The sequence below is a fragment of the Peromyscus maniculatus genome, chromosome 3 (genome assembly GCF_049852395.1).
Source record: "Peromyscus maniculatus bairdii isolate BWxNUB_F1_BW_parent chromosome 3, HU_Pman_BW_mat_3.1, whole genome shotgun sequence".
NCBI classification, from domain to species: Eukaryota; Metazoa; Chordata; class Mammalia; order Rodentia; family Cricetidae; genus Peromyscus; species Peromyscus maniculatus.
The window spans coordinates 21,124,460-21,138,342 of record NC_134854.1 but is presented as its reverse complement, the minus strand read 5'-3'; the positions used below and the strand labels follow the sequence as shown (position 1 = coordinate 21,138,342).

General features: G+C 40.4%; 1 protein-coding gene across 12 annotated transcripts in view; it reads left to right on the top strand.

Annotated features, from left to right (window-relative positions):
- Ppp1r9a (protein phosphatase 1 regulatory subunit 9A) overlaps positions 1-13,883 on the top strand; it is a 268,989-nt gene that overhangs the window by 219,110 nt on the left and 35,996 nt on the right. For all 12 annotated transcript variants that reach the window (XM_042272774.2, XM_042272773.2, XM_042272772.2 and 9 more), the window contains 2 exons: positions 465-561; positions 661-832. In XM_042272774.2, the coding sequence (XP_042128708.1) occupies positions 465-561; positions 661-832 (269 nt within the window). The remainder of the gene's footprint in view (positions 1-464; positions 562-660; positions 833-13,883) is intronic.

Sequence of the window (13,883 nt, the reverse complement as noted above, 5' to 3'; positions counted from 1 at the left end):
ATGGAGGGGCCTCCCCTTCTCCAGTATTACCCATGAAGGTGTGAGGGATCATGTCATATCCCCCCCCTTCTCTCCGGAACGACCTCTTTTCAGCTCTCCCCATCTCCTTCCATCTGTTGCCTTATGTATTGGAAATAGAGAATCGTTTCTACTGACAGGAAATTATCACCACTGAATTCCCCACGGAGTCATTAGTACAGTCACTCCTGTCCACATGAGTGTGCTTGCTCCCAATCAGGCAGTCCAGATGACAGCATACTTAGAAAAATCAGAACGCTTCCTGTATTTGTGATTACGTCATTAAAGGTGTCTTTTCTTTCGTTGCCATAAACTTCTCCATGAGCTATACTTGAGATTTATTTCAATAGCTCTCTAGGTGTCTGTCCCACTGAACTTCTGTAAGAATGTCCACCCTTCCTCACTTACTGAAAGTTGTCTACAATTGAACCTATTTTCTTCTTAAGAGAGCTCGATTTCATCAAGAGACAGGAAGTGGAAAGGAAGAAGCTGGAGGAGGTGGAGAAGGCTCATCTGGTGGAGGTCCAAGGCTTGCAAGTCCGGGTGAGTAGGATTTTCAAAGCCACTACACAATGAGGTGAGGCGGCTCTGCCCAGAGGAATGTGGGACATTCCAATTTCCGAATGGCTTTTTGTTTTCTAGATTAGAGATCTGGAGGCTGAGGTGTTCAGACTACTGAAGCAAAATGGGACTCAAGTTAACAACAACAACAACATCTTTGAGAGGAGAACATCTCCTGGAGACGTCTCAAAAGGAGACACTATGGAGAATATGGAAGTCAGGCAAACGTCCTGTCAGGACGGCTTGAATCAAGGTTGGTCCCTCCTCACCTCGCATGTCATTGTTGCTGACAGTGTAATCAGGACTTAAGTTCTTTTTCTGACTTGGAGATCCCCAAACTCAAACCACCTTCTAAGGCTTGTCTGGATAAGAGCCTGTCATTCAGCTCATACCAGACATAAACGCTTCAGTGTAAATGACAGAGTTCCAACTAAAGGCAACCGCAAGTGTTATCTTTAAAGTGTCATAAGTAAAGGCACTTAGTAGACTGCATTGGAGATAATAGTCCTTTCCTTCTAGTCCCCACCCTTAGAATAAATATCTTGCCCATGCATCAGAGGGCTGGCCACCTGTTTCAAGCTTTCCAGACTCAGTTAAGATAGTCTCTTCAGTTCTGTTCTTTATCTAGGGTCCTACTTGTACTCCCCATGTCCATCTTGCCAAAAACCAAATAAGTAGAGAACACAGATAGCATCAGACACACCCACGATCCGGGTGTCACTTATATGTTCTCGAACATTCACATTCTATACATAGAGTTTATGTATATATCCATATGAATGAGTGTTCCATTTAAATAGTGCATTCTTACATTAAAAATGTAAGAGCATGTGTACACATAAATATGGAGACTGGAAGACTTCGGTTGCTTCATTTTACATGAACATACAGAGTGCTTGAAGAGAAGGAAGGAGCTCCACGAGCAGCGTCACAGTGACCTGGCAGCACACTAGTACGACTTAGAGCAAAACTCTCAATTATGAGCTGTTTTGTTTTTTGACACTTTCTCTCCTGTTAAGATCTTCTCGGGGCGGGGGAGATGGCCCAGTGGGTAAAGTGTTCGCTACACAGGCCTGAGGACCTGGGTTCGGATCCCCAGCACTCACGTGGAAAGCCACGTGCTGTGCACCCATAATCCCAGCGCCAGGACGAGGAGCAAGAGATAGAGTGTTGCTGGGGCTTGCCATCCAGCCAGCCCAGCTAGATCACAGCTCCAGGTTCACTGAGAGACCTCTTCTAAAATCAAATAAGGTAGTGCTTCCTGACCACAGCACACGTTTGTACACACTGGCACATTCACTCACTCATTCACACATGTACGTACACACACACAAACATGCACACACATATACACACACAGATGCATAGACATTTCCAGAAGATGTTTCTGATAAGCAGCTGTTTATATTGTATCATTAACTTCAGAAGTAACTTCTTAATCCTTAAAAGTGCAAAGAATCAAAAAATGTTCATTTAAATGAAGATTCGAGTGCGCTTACTGGGTTTATGTCATTTTTTTTTTTCTGGGTTGTGTCTAAGTAAGGGGTAGCTTATAAGTAATGCCTCAAGGGAGTTGCCAGGGAAGAGCCTCAAGGGTTCACCGTTGAGGGCTATGCCTTGGGAGGGTCCCCAGCTGCTCTGGGTTGGCCTTATGGTGTGGACTATAAAAGTGGTGACAGCCACCCTCCAGCTTACCAAGGGTGCTTGGCACCATGTGACTGGGAGGCATAGGTAAGTGATGCTGTTAGCAAGTGCAGCTACAGTTTTTGTACCTGGAAAAGGCATTCGATTGAAGTCCAAAGAGAAGTCGCAGAAATCGAGCCAGTGTGGAGATTTTCACCTTCATGAGTGTTTGAGGTTTAATTGTAGTTTATTAAATACAGGGTCTTGCTGTGGTATACTCAGGCTTTGATCAGTACCCTGTAGCTTTTCCCTGTTATTCATGCCTTTCAGTTTGGAAATCGGTGTCTTGTCAAACATATAATTAATGGTATTTATTAAATTGTTTGACTACAGAAGATCAACAAACTGTACTATTAACATGCTGATTTGGATCAAAACCTTACATTTCTTCTGAACCCTTTTCTATTCTGTACCCTCCATTTTTCCACATAATTATCAGTTTCCCTAGCAACACTGGCAGTTCACAGTGAGATGTGGAGACTACTAATTCATCCTGAAAGCCATGCCTACTTGTGGTGGAAGTGGAATCCGTCACTTCAGACTTTAGCAATATACATATCAAGCCATGTTCTTTCAGTTCTTTTGCAGCCAATGACAAATCTCCTTGAATTTCAGTCACTTGATCACATAAACTTAAGTGGCTTGACTAGTAGCTAGATGGAATGTTCTGGAAAGCATTTTCTAAATGGATTCTTTGCTTTTGTTGCTAGGGAACACCAAAGACTAAGAAAATAGGGAGTGAGGCTACAGACCCAGTACAGCCCATCCAGTCCTTTGCCACCTTCCGTAACTCCAGTACAGGACTTAGAGTCCCCATCATGGCTGCCCATTATGTGCAGTCATCACGCTATCTCTCAGGACTGTCCAGTTCTCCTCTGCTCCCCAGCTCTGGGGTTAAAGGAAGGTTTAGTGGTGTTTGGGCTTGGGGCAGCTCCTGAAGTAGATCAGTGATAGACGGTGTCAGAGGGAAATCATGGAAGAGAGAGGGAGGGTGAGGAGAGGAGGCAGGAAGAGGCCAGAAGCATCCACTCCTCCACACTGATCTTGTCTGACTTCCTGACAAGATCTGGGTAGCTAGTTGACTCTCAGTATTGGAATTCCAGACATTTTTGAGAAATAAAACTAATTTTCAAACCTTACAAAAATTTACCACACTTAAATTATCCTTTAACACTATTTGTATGTATCCTTGTCAGAACTAAACCAAGCAATACAGGTATTTTATTATAATGTGGGTAAAAAGGCCAGGCGTGTGGTGCACTGCCTTAATCCCAGCACCCAGGGGCAGGAGTGAGGCAAGCAGATCTTTATGGGTTCCATGCCAGTGGAGTTGACATCGCAAGTTCCAGTTCCAGGCCAGCCTGAGAGACAGTGAGAACCTAAAGGTTATGCATACAAATTCATTATCTAATATATTCTAATTCATTAGCCTTCCCACAATTATAGAAAACAAATTTAATAATTTTCCATCAAGAGTTTTAACAGATCTCGCCGGGCGTTGGTGGCGCACGCCTTTAATCCCAGCACTCGGGAGGCAGAGCCAGGCGGATCTCTGTGAGTTCGAGGCCAGTCTGGGCTACCAAGTGAGCTCCAGGAAAGGCGCAAAGCTACACAGAGAAACCCTGTCTCGAAAAACCAAAAAAAAAAACCAAAAAAAAAAAAACCAAAAAAAAAAAAAAAAAAAAAGAGTTTTAACAGATCTCAAAGCCCCTCTATTTTACACTGTGTAATTGTCAAATATTATTTTCCATCTCTGAAAATGATGGTTTTTCTGTACTATCTTTGCTCAGTACCTCAATAACACTGGTCTGTATGAGTTCTCTGCCTTGCTTCCTGGACCCTGGGGTGGCAGTGGCATCCACAGCTGAGCTTCATCATTAGAACAGGAGGTTAAACTTACTTCAGATAGATTTCCTTGAAAAGCCCTGAAATCAAAATGTCCATCCTGAGCATCTCTATAGTTCACGATTCTTAGGATGATACTGTTTCAGCTTCAAATATTTAGAGTCTGTTTTCTTAGAGGGGTTATACATGTTCCATAGACAACTGAAGGAGACCTGGGGTGGACAAGGGGAAGTTACAGATGGGAACTGTGGATCGTCTTAGTTAATTAAGTTCTTGCTGCAGAGCCTAACTCCAGCCAGAGCCTAGGTGGCCACCACCATGGTAGTGTTGACAGCAAGCAGGTCATGGGGCGTTCCAGATGTCCCTTTACAGCAAGTCCTGCATAGCTCCGAGGCTGGAAGTTGTCTTAACTACTTTATTCATCTTAAAGTTTTTATAAATATCATGAAACAATGAAACATGATAAAGACCTAATCAAAAGAAGTCCCAGAAGGCTGCGTCCTATGTATTCTATACATTGTGTTGTAGCATGAATCTTAAAAGTTCTTATTAATAAAAACAAACCTGGAGCCAGGTACTGGGTCAACACTGGAAGATCAGAGAAGCCGAACAAGCCACAGTCTCACCTCGCCAATTCCTCAGCAGATCCTGTTTCCTCAGACTGGATGCCTCTCAACTGAACTGTGCTGCTCAAAAGCCTAAAAGCTTAGCCAGGCTCTAGTTTCTCATCCTCATGCCTTAAATACCTTTCTGCTTCCTGCCATCACTTCCTGGGATTAAAGGCTCTTGTTACCATGCCTGGCTGTTTCCAGTGTGGCTTTGAACTCACAGAGATCCAGGCGCATCTCTGCCTCTGGAATGCTAAGATTAAAGGCGTGTGTGCCACCATTTTCTGGCCTCTATGTCTGTCTAGTGCCTGTTCTGTTCTCTGACCCCAGATAAGTTTATTAGGATGCACAATATTTTGGGGAACACAATAGCACCACATTGTGTGGATTCTAACTGGCAAGCTCCAACAGTGGTAATGCTGGGCCGAAAGACTGTAAACCATTGCTCAAATAATGGATCACCTTCCTAAAAACACAACAGAAACACGCAAGTGCTAGCTTCTGAGTGAGCCTGGGAGCTGACAGTACAACCGCAGAGGGGGTCGCTGAGCCTGGGGGCCGACAGAACAACCTCAGAGGGGGTCGCTGCTGCCCGTGGGTGACATGGCCGCCTCGGCGGCAGCAGCTGCGCCAAAGAATTCGCACTCCTTTAAAAAACTCTTTGCTCCTCTTAATACTGTTCGCAGTTGTTTGTTACTTTCATTTTGTTTTGAGACGGGATCTCACTGTGTAGTCTGCACTGGCCTGAAACTTGTGGTCTCCTGTCTTGGTGGCCCAAGTTCTGGGGTCACAAGTCTGTGATTTAGTGTTTTGTTTTTCTTTTTTTCACAACACCCTGTAAGTATGAGAATCCCAGTGGTCACTTACACTTTCTCTCTTGGAATCTTATCACCTGACTGAAACATATTTGACCACAAAGTATACCTTGTCAAACCAAGTACCAAGGGGATGAGAGTTAGGTGAAATTTTATGGTCAGCAGTGGTTAGATTATTTATAACCAGCTAGTTCTGGAAACAGGGAAAGCTCCCTGTTTAAGAAAGCAAGAGTTAGCTGGGCGGTGGTGGCACACACCTTTAATCCCACATGTGAGAGAGAGGCAGGCGGATCTCTGTGAGTTTGAGAGGTGCCAAAGCTACACAGAGAAACCCTGACTCGAAAAACCAAAAAGAAAAAAAAAAAAGAAAGCTAGAGTTTAGATTGAATTATAATAAGTTAAGATTTTTCAATAATGACACAGTGAACTACCTGATGTGTTGATTCATTTTTACCTATTATAATATTTAGATAAATATCCAGAAATAGGATCACTGCATTAAAAAGCAGGTGATTTAAAAGTCTAGATATTTCCAAACAAATAAATAAAAATAGAATTATCCATTAAAAAATATGTGGTAAAATCATGAAGTGGAAGCCAGAAGGTATCAGTACAATAACTTTAAAATATTGAGAGAAAATAAACTGTCCACTTTTGTGGAATATTCCTTTACACTGTGTGAAGATATATCACTATGATTGGTTCAATAAAGAGGTGAATGGCCAATCTAGGCAGGAAGAGGTGAGGCAGGACTTCTGGGGAGACAGAGGTCTCAGGGAAGAAGAAAGACAAGGTGGAGTCACCAACCAGACACAGAGGGAACAAAACATGTTGGAGGAAAGATAAAAGACATGAGCCGTGTGGCAGCAGGTAGATGAATAGAAATGGGTTGATTTAAGTTGTAAGAGCTAGTTAGAAATAAGCATAAGCTATAGGCTGTTTTCATAATTAATAAGAAATCTCCATGTCATTTTTTTGTGAGCTGATGGCCCAAAGAAAATCCATCTACAGTCCATCTATTGGCCCTTAGCAGCAGTGCCTTTAAGAATGAGAAAGACGATTGTCACCTGCAGCCCCACCCCTCAGGAAGCAGAAGCTGCAGGACCACAAGTTCGAGACCAGCCTGGGCTACTCAAGAAGAATTGTCTCAAAAGAAAACATGAATAAAACACAAAATAAAGAAAAATTATATTTCAGACAAGCAAAATATAGATATTTTCAACCAATGACCCTTCAATTTTATTTCTAAAAGACCTACTTCAGAAGGAAATCAGCTGACTTAGGAATGATCTCAAGGCTCAGACCTTGAAAATCCAGTTGATAGAAAAACTGCTAAATATAAACATTAAATATTAGCAAGCCAAATCCAGAAATATAACTTAAGATATGATGTATCATGACCAAGGTATGCCTGTGCAAAGAACACAAGATTGGTTAAACATTAAAAAAGACAAGAACTCATATTTCACGTATTAGCTACAAGAAAATTTCATTATTTCAGTGAATGAAGATGGACAGCTAATCATATCTATCTATAATAAGTTCTATCCAATTAGAACTGTGAATAAACTGCTTTACCTTGATGTCGTGAGAGGAACAGGTCTCCACCAGACCTCCTGTGCATAACAAATACTGAAATCAGGAATTCTCTTTAAAACAAAACATGTGTTCAGTGTTGCTCTATTAAAAGCACCATTACCACGTCTCTCTGTTGACTTAGTAATTGTAGCAAGTAATACCAGAGGAAGCAAGTGAAGGAAACAAATGAGAAGATAAAAGAAAGGAGCAAAGTTATAATGCTTGAGAATTTTATCAGAGAATATAATTTGTTTTGATCAAATCCACCTCCACCTCCTCCCCCCTGCATCCTACCCAAGTAGTGGTTATTGTCATTTTAACTTGTACAGATTTTTGTTTGTTTGTTTTAGTCAAATACACCAAAAACTCAAAAGTCTGTGGATTATAGGAATTAAACAGGGAATTACTAGATTAATTTTTTTAAAGCAATTTATCTTGGGGTACATGAGAACCTGTCTCAAAGCAGAAAACGAAAGGCAAACAAAGGAGGAAAAAGAAGATTTTTTTTCAAGCAAAATAACTTGTCTTAGTTAAGGTTTCTATTCCTGTGACAAAAATACAATGACCACGGCAACTCTTATAAGGAAAACATTTAATAGGGGTGACTTAGTTCAAAGGTTCAGTCCATTATCATCATGGTGGGGAGCATGGCAGCGTGCAGGCAGACATGGTGCTGGAAATGAGAATTCTGCATCTTGCAGACAACAGGAAGTAGACTGACTGTCACGCTGAGGGAAGCTTGAGAAAGAGACCTCAAAGCCCGCCCCCACAATGACACACTTCCTCCAACAAGGCCACACCTCCTAATAGTCCCACTCCCTTTGGGGACCATTTTCTTTCAAACCACCACATAACTAGAAACTAAAAAGGAGAAAAAAAACGTGTATGCACGTGTATGCGCATGTGCGTGCACGTGTACACACACACACACACACACACACACACACACAAATTCAGGCTTAACATGAGTTTAAAATTTAGTAAGAAGGAAGGGCCTCACTGTCAAACACTTCAGTCAGTAAGGAGGTTCCCGAGGCCAACCATACTCCCCTGAGGAAAGTTTCTTCACTTCCTTGTCTCTTCTCTTTTGATCCCCTTTGATGGACTCTTCAGGGACCTTGGTGTTTGATACCAAGTCAGATCTTTATGGTAACATCTATTTATTTCCTAGAAAAGTTTGATAGTGTATTAAGCATTCACTTTCAGCATTGGAGGCCAGAATTTTAAACTAAAGTTAAAGACATAATTAAAGAGGGAACTCATTAAATGGGAAGTCATTAAACTTAAAGTGAATACTTGCCCTTCTTTGTCAAGACTGTCTCCCGTAGCACCAGCGTGGTGGCTAAGCTTGTAAAGGTACAGATACCACCTGACATGGTGAGTTTGGTTCCTGGGATGCACATGGTGGAAGGAGAGAACCAAGTCCCACAAGTTGTTCTTGTTTCTGTAGTTGGTTGTTTTTTACTCTTTGGGGGGCCTCACCACCCAGCTCCCAAATAAACACACATGGAGACTTAGTCTTAATTATAAATACCCGACCTTAGCTTGACTTGTTTCTAACCAGCTTTTCTTAACTTAAATTATCTCATGAACCTTTTGTCTCCAGACCTTTTCCTTTCTCTGTTTCTGCATATCTTACTTTCACGCTTACTCTGTGGCTGGCTGCGTGGCTGCGTGGCTGCATGGCTGCGTGGCTGCGTGGCCGGCCCCTAGCATCCTCTTCCCTCTCACTTCTTTCTTCTTTTCCTCCCAGATTTCTTCTTCTATTTATTCTCTCTGCCTGCCAGCCCCGCCTGTCCTTTCTCCTGCCTCGATATTCACCATTCAACTCTTTTTTAGACATCAGGTGTTTTAGACAGGCAGAGTAACACAGCTTCACAGAGTTAATGCAACATAAAAGAATGTAACACATCTTTGCATCATTAAAGCAAATGTTCTACAGCATAAACAAAAGTAACATACCTTAAAATAACATTCTAAAACAAGTTTCCACAGAAACCCTGGCACATGCATAGTGCACACACACACACATAAATAAATAAATAAATAAATAAATAAATAAATAAATAAATAAATAAATAAATAAATAAATAAATAAATAAATTTAGTTAACATTTTTAAAAGAATATCTCATATAAGAACATTAGATGCATGGCAATGAAGTAATTGTTCTTTGCTATCTCATTGTTTAGCTCAAAAGTGGGGCAAGACAAATTCTGGAGTACAGTCAAGCTTTCTTTAGTCATCTATAAAGACATTTAATAATTTGGTAAACCTTCATAATTGTCATTTATGTTGAATAAATTATTTTTAATTATTTTAATTTTAATTATTTTTTTTACCCATCAACAAATATTTTGACTGAAATGCTGTTGAATCTCACTAATTAAAGAGTGAACATTCATGGCAAATCACTATGGAAATTTTTAATGAACAAGCTGAATGAACGAGGAATCAATATTTATTGACTATTTTTCTGGCATATAATTAAAGTCAAAAGTAGTCTGCTTCCTCAAAAACACACAGCATCTGAATTGCCTAGCTAGGCTGATGGGAGTTTTGAGTCTGTCTGCAGCTGAACCATTACAGATCCGTGAGGCGCTGAAAGGAGATGTAGAGCTAGGAACGGAGCCTTCCTTTAAGGAGATGTAGAGCTAGGAACGGAGCCTTCCTTTAAGGAGATGTAGAGCTAGGAACGGAGCCTTCCTTTAAGGAGATGTAGAGCTATGAACGGAGCCTTCCTTTAAGGAGATGTAGAGCTATGAATGGAGCCTTCCTTTCACAGTTCTCACTCTGTCTCCATAAATTCATGGAAGTCTCCAGAACCCGCTCCAAACCCCTCGGCTTCATTCACCAAGGTGGACATTGGTATCAGAGCATACCAAGAGCTGGCTTAGTAGGAGGCAGAGTTACTTGGTTAGAATGAACTTTTAGTAATTTTCTGCTCATTTTAGAAAAAAGTGTAAGTTGTAATATTTTGCTTTGGATTTTCAATTTTGTTTGACTTTGAGAGAACTACAAGGTTGATTATGATCTTCTGAAAGTAAAGACCATTTTAACACAAATATGGTAAATTTCCTTCCTGGGGGAACTTTATAGGGAAGGTATGTTCCAAATATTTCTTCTGTTTAGGCATGTGGTCTAATGAATATTGGACTGTGACATTGTAGTGGGGATCTGAGAATAGGACCGTGTGGTGGGATTTGAGGATGAAGCATCTGTGGCCCTTGGTTCTGCTCAACTTGGCCAGGTTAGAGAGGGGTCCGAGATATTCTCCTTAGGAAATCCAACAGCCATGTACTCTACTCACAGATAGAAAAACTGAAACATAAGCAGCTGTCTCTAGTGAGGACCAGCAGATTCACTTCTAGGTGTGGTTCTGAAAAGCATCCCAACTGTATTGTGTTGGTTCAGTACATATGATATCAAGGCCCTGTTCCAGTAGGATACTAACTACAAGTTATGGCTGAATTCTTCCTTAAGGTAGTTGTCAAACATTTTGCATAATTTGTACAGTAAGTATATCCAATGTCCATTAGAAATAATGATAGAAACATTAGAATTTTTGCACTCTGAAAATTCTGCTGCTTGAGTATCGTTTTTTTTTATTGTTTGTTTTATTTTAATGATCCTAAATGGTTTTAAACACCAAAAAAAGGCAAATGAAACAAAACCAAAAAAAAAAAAAAAACAATTATTTTATTTCAATTGTTTGACTTATTTGAGCTACCTCATCCCAAACCTAGTTGTTTCATTTTTAAAGTTTTGCTTGAAGACACTATGGATGGATTTTTAAATTATGATTAGTTCCTATTGATAAACTTACCTAATTAAATAACTACAAACCCTTGAAATTGCATCTGTGTTTGGGGTCCTGTTAAGGACTATTACTAAGAGACTAGCAGTTTTCTAAGTACTTAGGACATTCCTTAACAACTCTTGCAGGTAGTCTAAGCACCTAGCTTCAGGTTTTCTTTCTTTCTTTCTTTCTTTCTTTCTTTCTTTCTTTCTTTCTTTCTTTCTTTCTTTCTTTCTTTCTTTCTTTCTTTCTTTCTTTCTTTCTTTCTTTCTTTCTTTCTTTTTTTTGACATGGTTTCTCTGTATAGCCCTGGCTGTCCTGGAACTCTCACTGTAGACCAGGTTTGCTTCCCAAGTGCTGGGATTAAAAGCATGCAGCACCACTCACCTGGCTATAACTTCAGGTTTTTGAATGCTGCCAGGAGCCATGTCTTCGTACAGGTGACAGTGCTCCTCCATTTAGGTAAACAATGTTCATCTAAGATAACTGGCTTTGCTTTCTACTAAAGCCTTAGGATCTGAATTCTCCCTGTACTTATCAAGGAAGCTATTAATGTAGCCCTTCTCCCTAGACCCAACTCCCAGACAGCCTCATGGCTCTAGTCACGGAACTCTGAGTCCCCAGCTAGGATGGCATTTGATTACATGTGTGTTTCTTCAACTTTTAGGCTGTGCAGAATCTCTGTTCTATCAGAAAAGACAGAGTGGTCATAGGGAAAGAATCCTGAGCTATGAATATGAGTTTCCCTAGAATCTAAAGCTTAAATTCTCTATCTTTCACATTCTCAAATTTTCCATCTGACTATTATAAGCATAGAGCCTCATCTTAAATTGGTTTTGAACCACACCCTGAAAGTGCTGCACTAACACAAGTAACTAAACTGCATTTCTAAGTCCTTTAAAATTTATTTGTGGGAGAGCCGGGCGGTGGTGGCGCATGCCTTTAATCCCAGCACTCGGGAGGCAGAGGCAGGCGGATCTCTGTGAGTTCGAAGCCAGCCTGGTCTACCAAGTGAGTTCCAGGAAAGGCGCAAAGCTACACAGAGAAACCCTGTCTCGAAAAAAAACAAAACAAAACAAAACAAAAATTTATTTGTGGGTATGGGTGGAAAGGAATTCCTACATTTTCTTTAAGCAATTAGCAAATAAACTATAGTTTATAAAACAATAAATGTAACCTAATGAAAAGATTAGAAAATAGGAATAATCTTTTGCTGAAGTGACAAGAAATCAGCTTCCTAGAAAATTTCATAAATACATTATTTATATTTAAATATAAATATTTTATGTAGTTTTTATTTTTGATAAAAAACTTTTTGTAACATAATATAAATATAAATTATTTTATTTATTTAAATAATTCCAAAAGAAAATACCAGTTGTCACCAGAATTAAGGGCGGAAGTTGCCTGTGAGTAGGTTCCTAAGCAAAAGGAACAGTAGAACAGTAGACTCCATGTCTCCGAGTATCATATTCGATCCAATCCATCTTCCCCGTGCAATGCTCTTTAAAGGAGTGGCTAGCGGGTGAGCTATGTAGGGCTGTATGTAGACGTATCACCAGGCAGGCAGTAAAGGTGGTAGGCAGTGTCACCGTGGAAAACCAGCAGGGTTCTTAGTGGCAGAGGCAGAAAGAAGATCTGGGGAGCTTTGGCCATTTCCCTGGTTTATATCAATACTGTCAATACCTGAAAGAGCAGAATCCAAACTAGAATGGAATTAAGTGAAAAAAATAACAAATGTGTGCTTTTTCACATTCTAAATAAAGTTTAACTACACAAATATGTAAATACAAAAAATTACACAAAATCAAATGCCCAATCCAAAATCTTTAGCATGTGTAAGTATTAACGCACTACCTGACACATCCATAGTCTGGAAGAAGTCTGCCTTTTAGTTCCCTTGTGCAATGGGATGCATATTTGTTACTAGTTTCTAAATATTTTAAATGAGTGCACATGATATTCTGTGACTTGCTTTACTCTTTCTAATCTGTTCAATGTCGGTAAATAAAGACAGCTATGGATGATTATGTAGCATTCACTCTTCTAAGCAGTTTGAGGTCTATTAATGCATTTAATCTTCATAACAATGCAGTGATTATATTATGTCATTATCATTCCCTTTTTGCAGTTGAGGATCCTTGGGGCCCTCTGAGAGGTTAGGTAAATTGCCCAATTTTATGGCATGGCAGCTCATTGTGGATTCGAGCTGTAGGTCTGCTCTCACAGTGACTAGCTCACACTGGCTCTCTGGGATGCTTAAATCTACCACCTGAGTGCAATATGTATCAGCCCCCAATCCCAAAGGGTCCATCTTTTATGAACTTGCAGTCACTGTGAATAATATGCAGATACCGTTTAAGTTCAAAATGCCACCAAGTGCCTCATTATGCCCAGCATTTCAGTTGACAATAGCAGAAAGCAGGTAGAACTGTTTTTGAGAGGCCCAGTGCATAGCAGAGTGAACAGTGGACCCCATTCTTATAAGGCTTCATTCCTGCTTTCCCTGATGCCTGGGTCTGATCCTCCAGCAGCATTCCATTTACGTCAAAAATGACGTCAGTCCAGTGGGGAAAAAAAACAGAATGACTCACAGCAGTGTTGTAGGGAACTGGTCTCTGTGTTATATGAAATATAACATCCTAATTTCATAGAGTGTTTTCATACCAGCTATTAAAATTGTAATTAAATCCATTAAGTTATTTTAAAGGATCCAATTTAAAGCCATATTGAAACTAGTCTTGAGATGGAGGTACGGCTATGCCTCCCCCCCCACACTCCAAGCTCCATCATTCGGTCCTGCCCGGAGGGTCTCCAAATGCACCCCTGTGTATTTATTGATCTGTTTAAGACTGTTCCACATTTGTATTTCTTTCTGCATTTGAGTCAGTGGTAGGCTGCTTCACAGACTGGAGTTATCTAAAGGAAAGAATAAACAGAAAGCAGGAGAGAAAAGCAATTTTCCTCTGTCTGTGA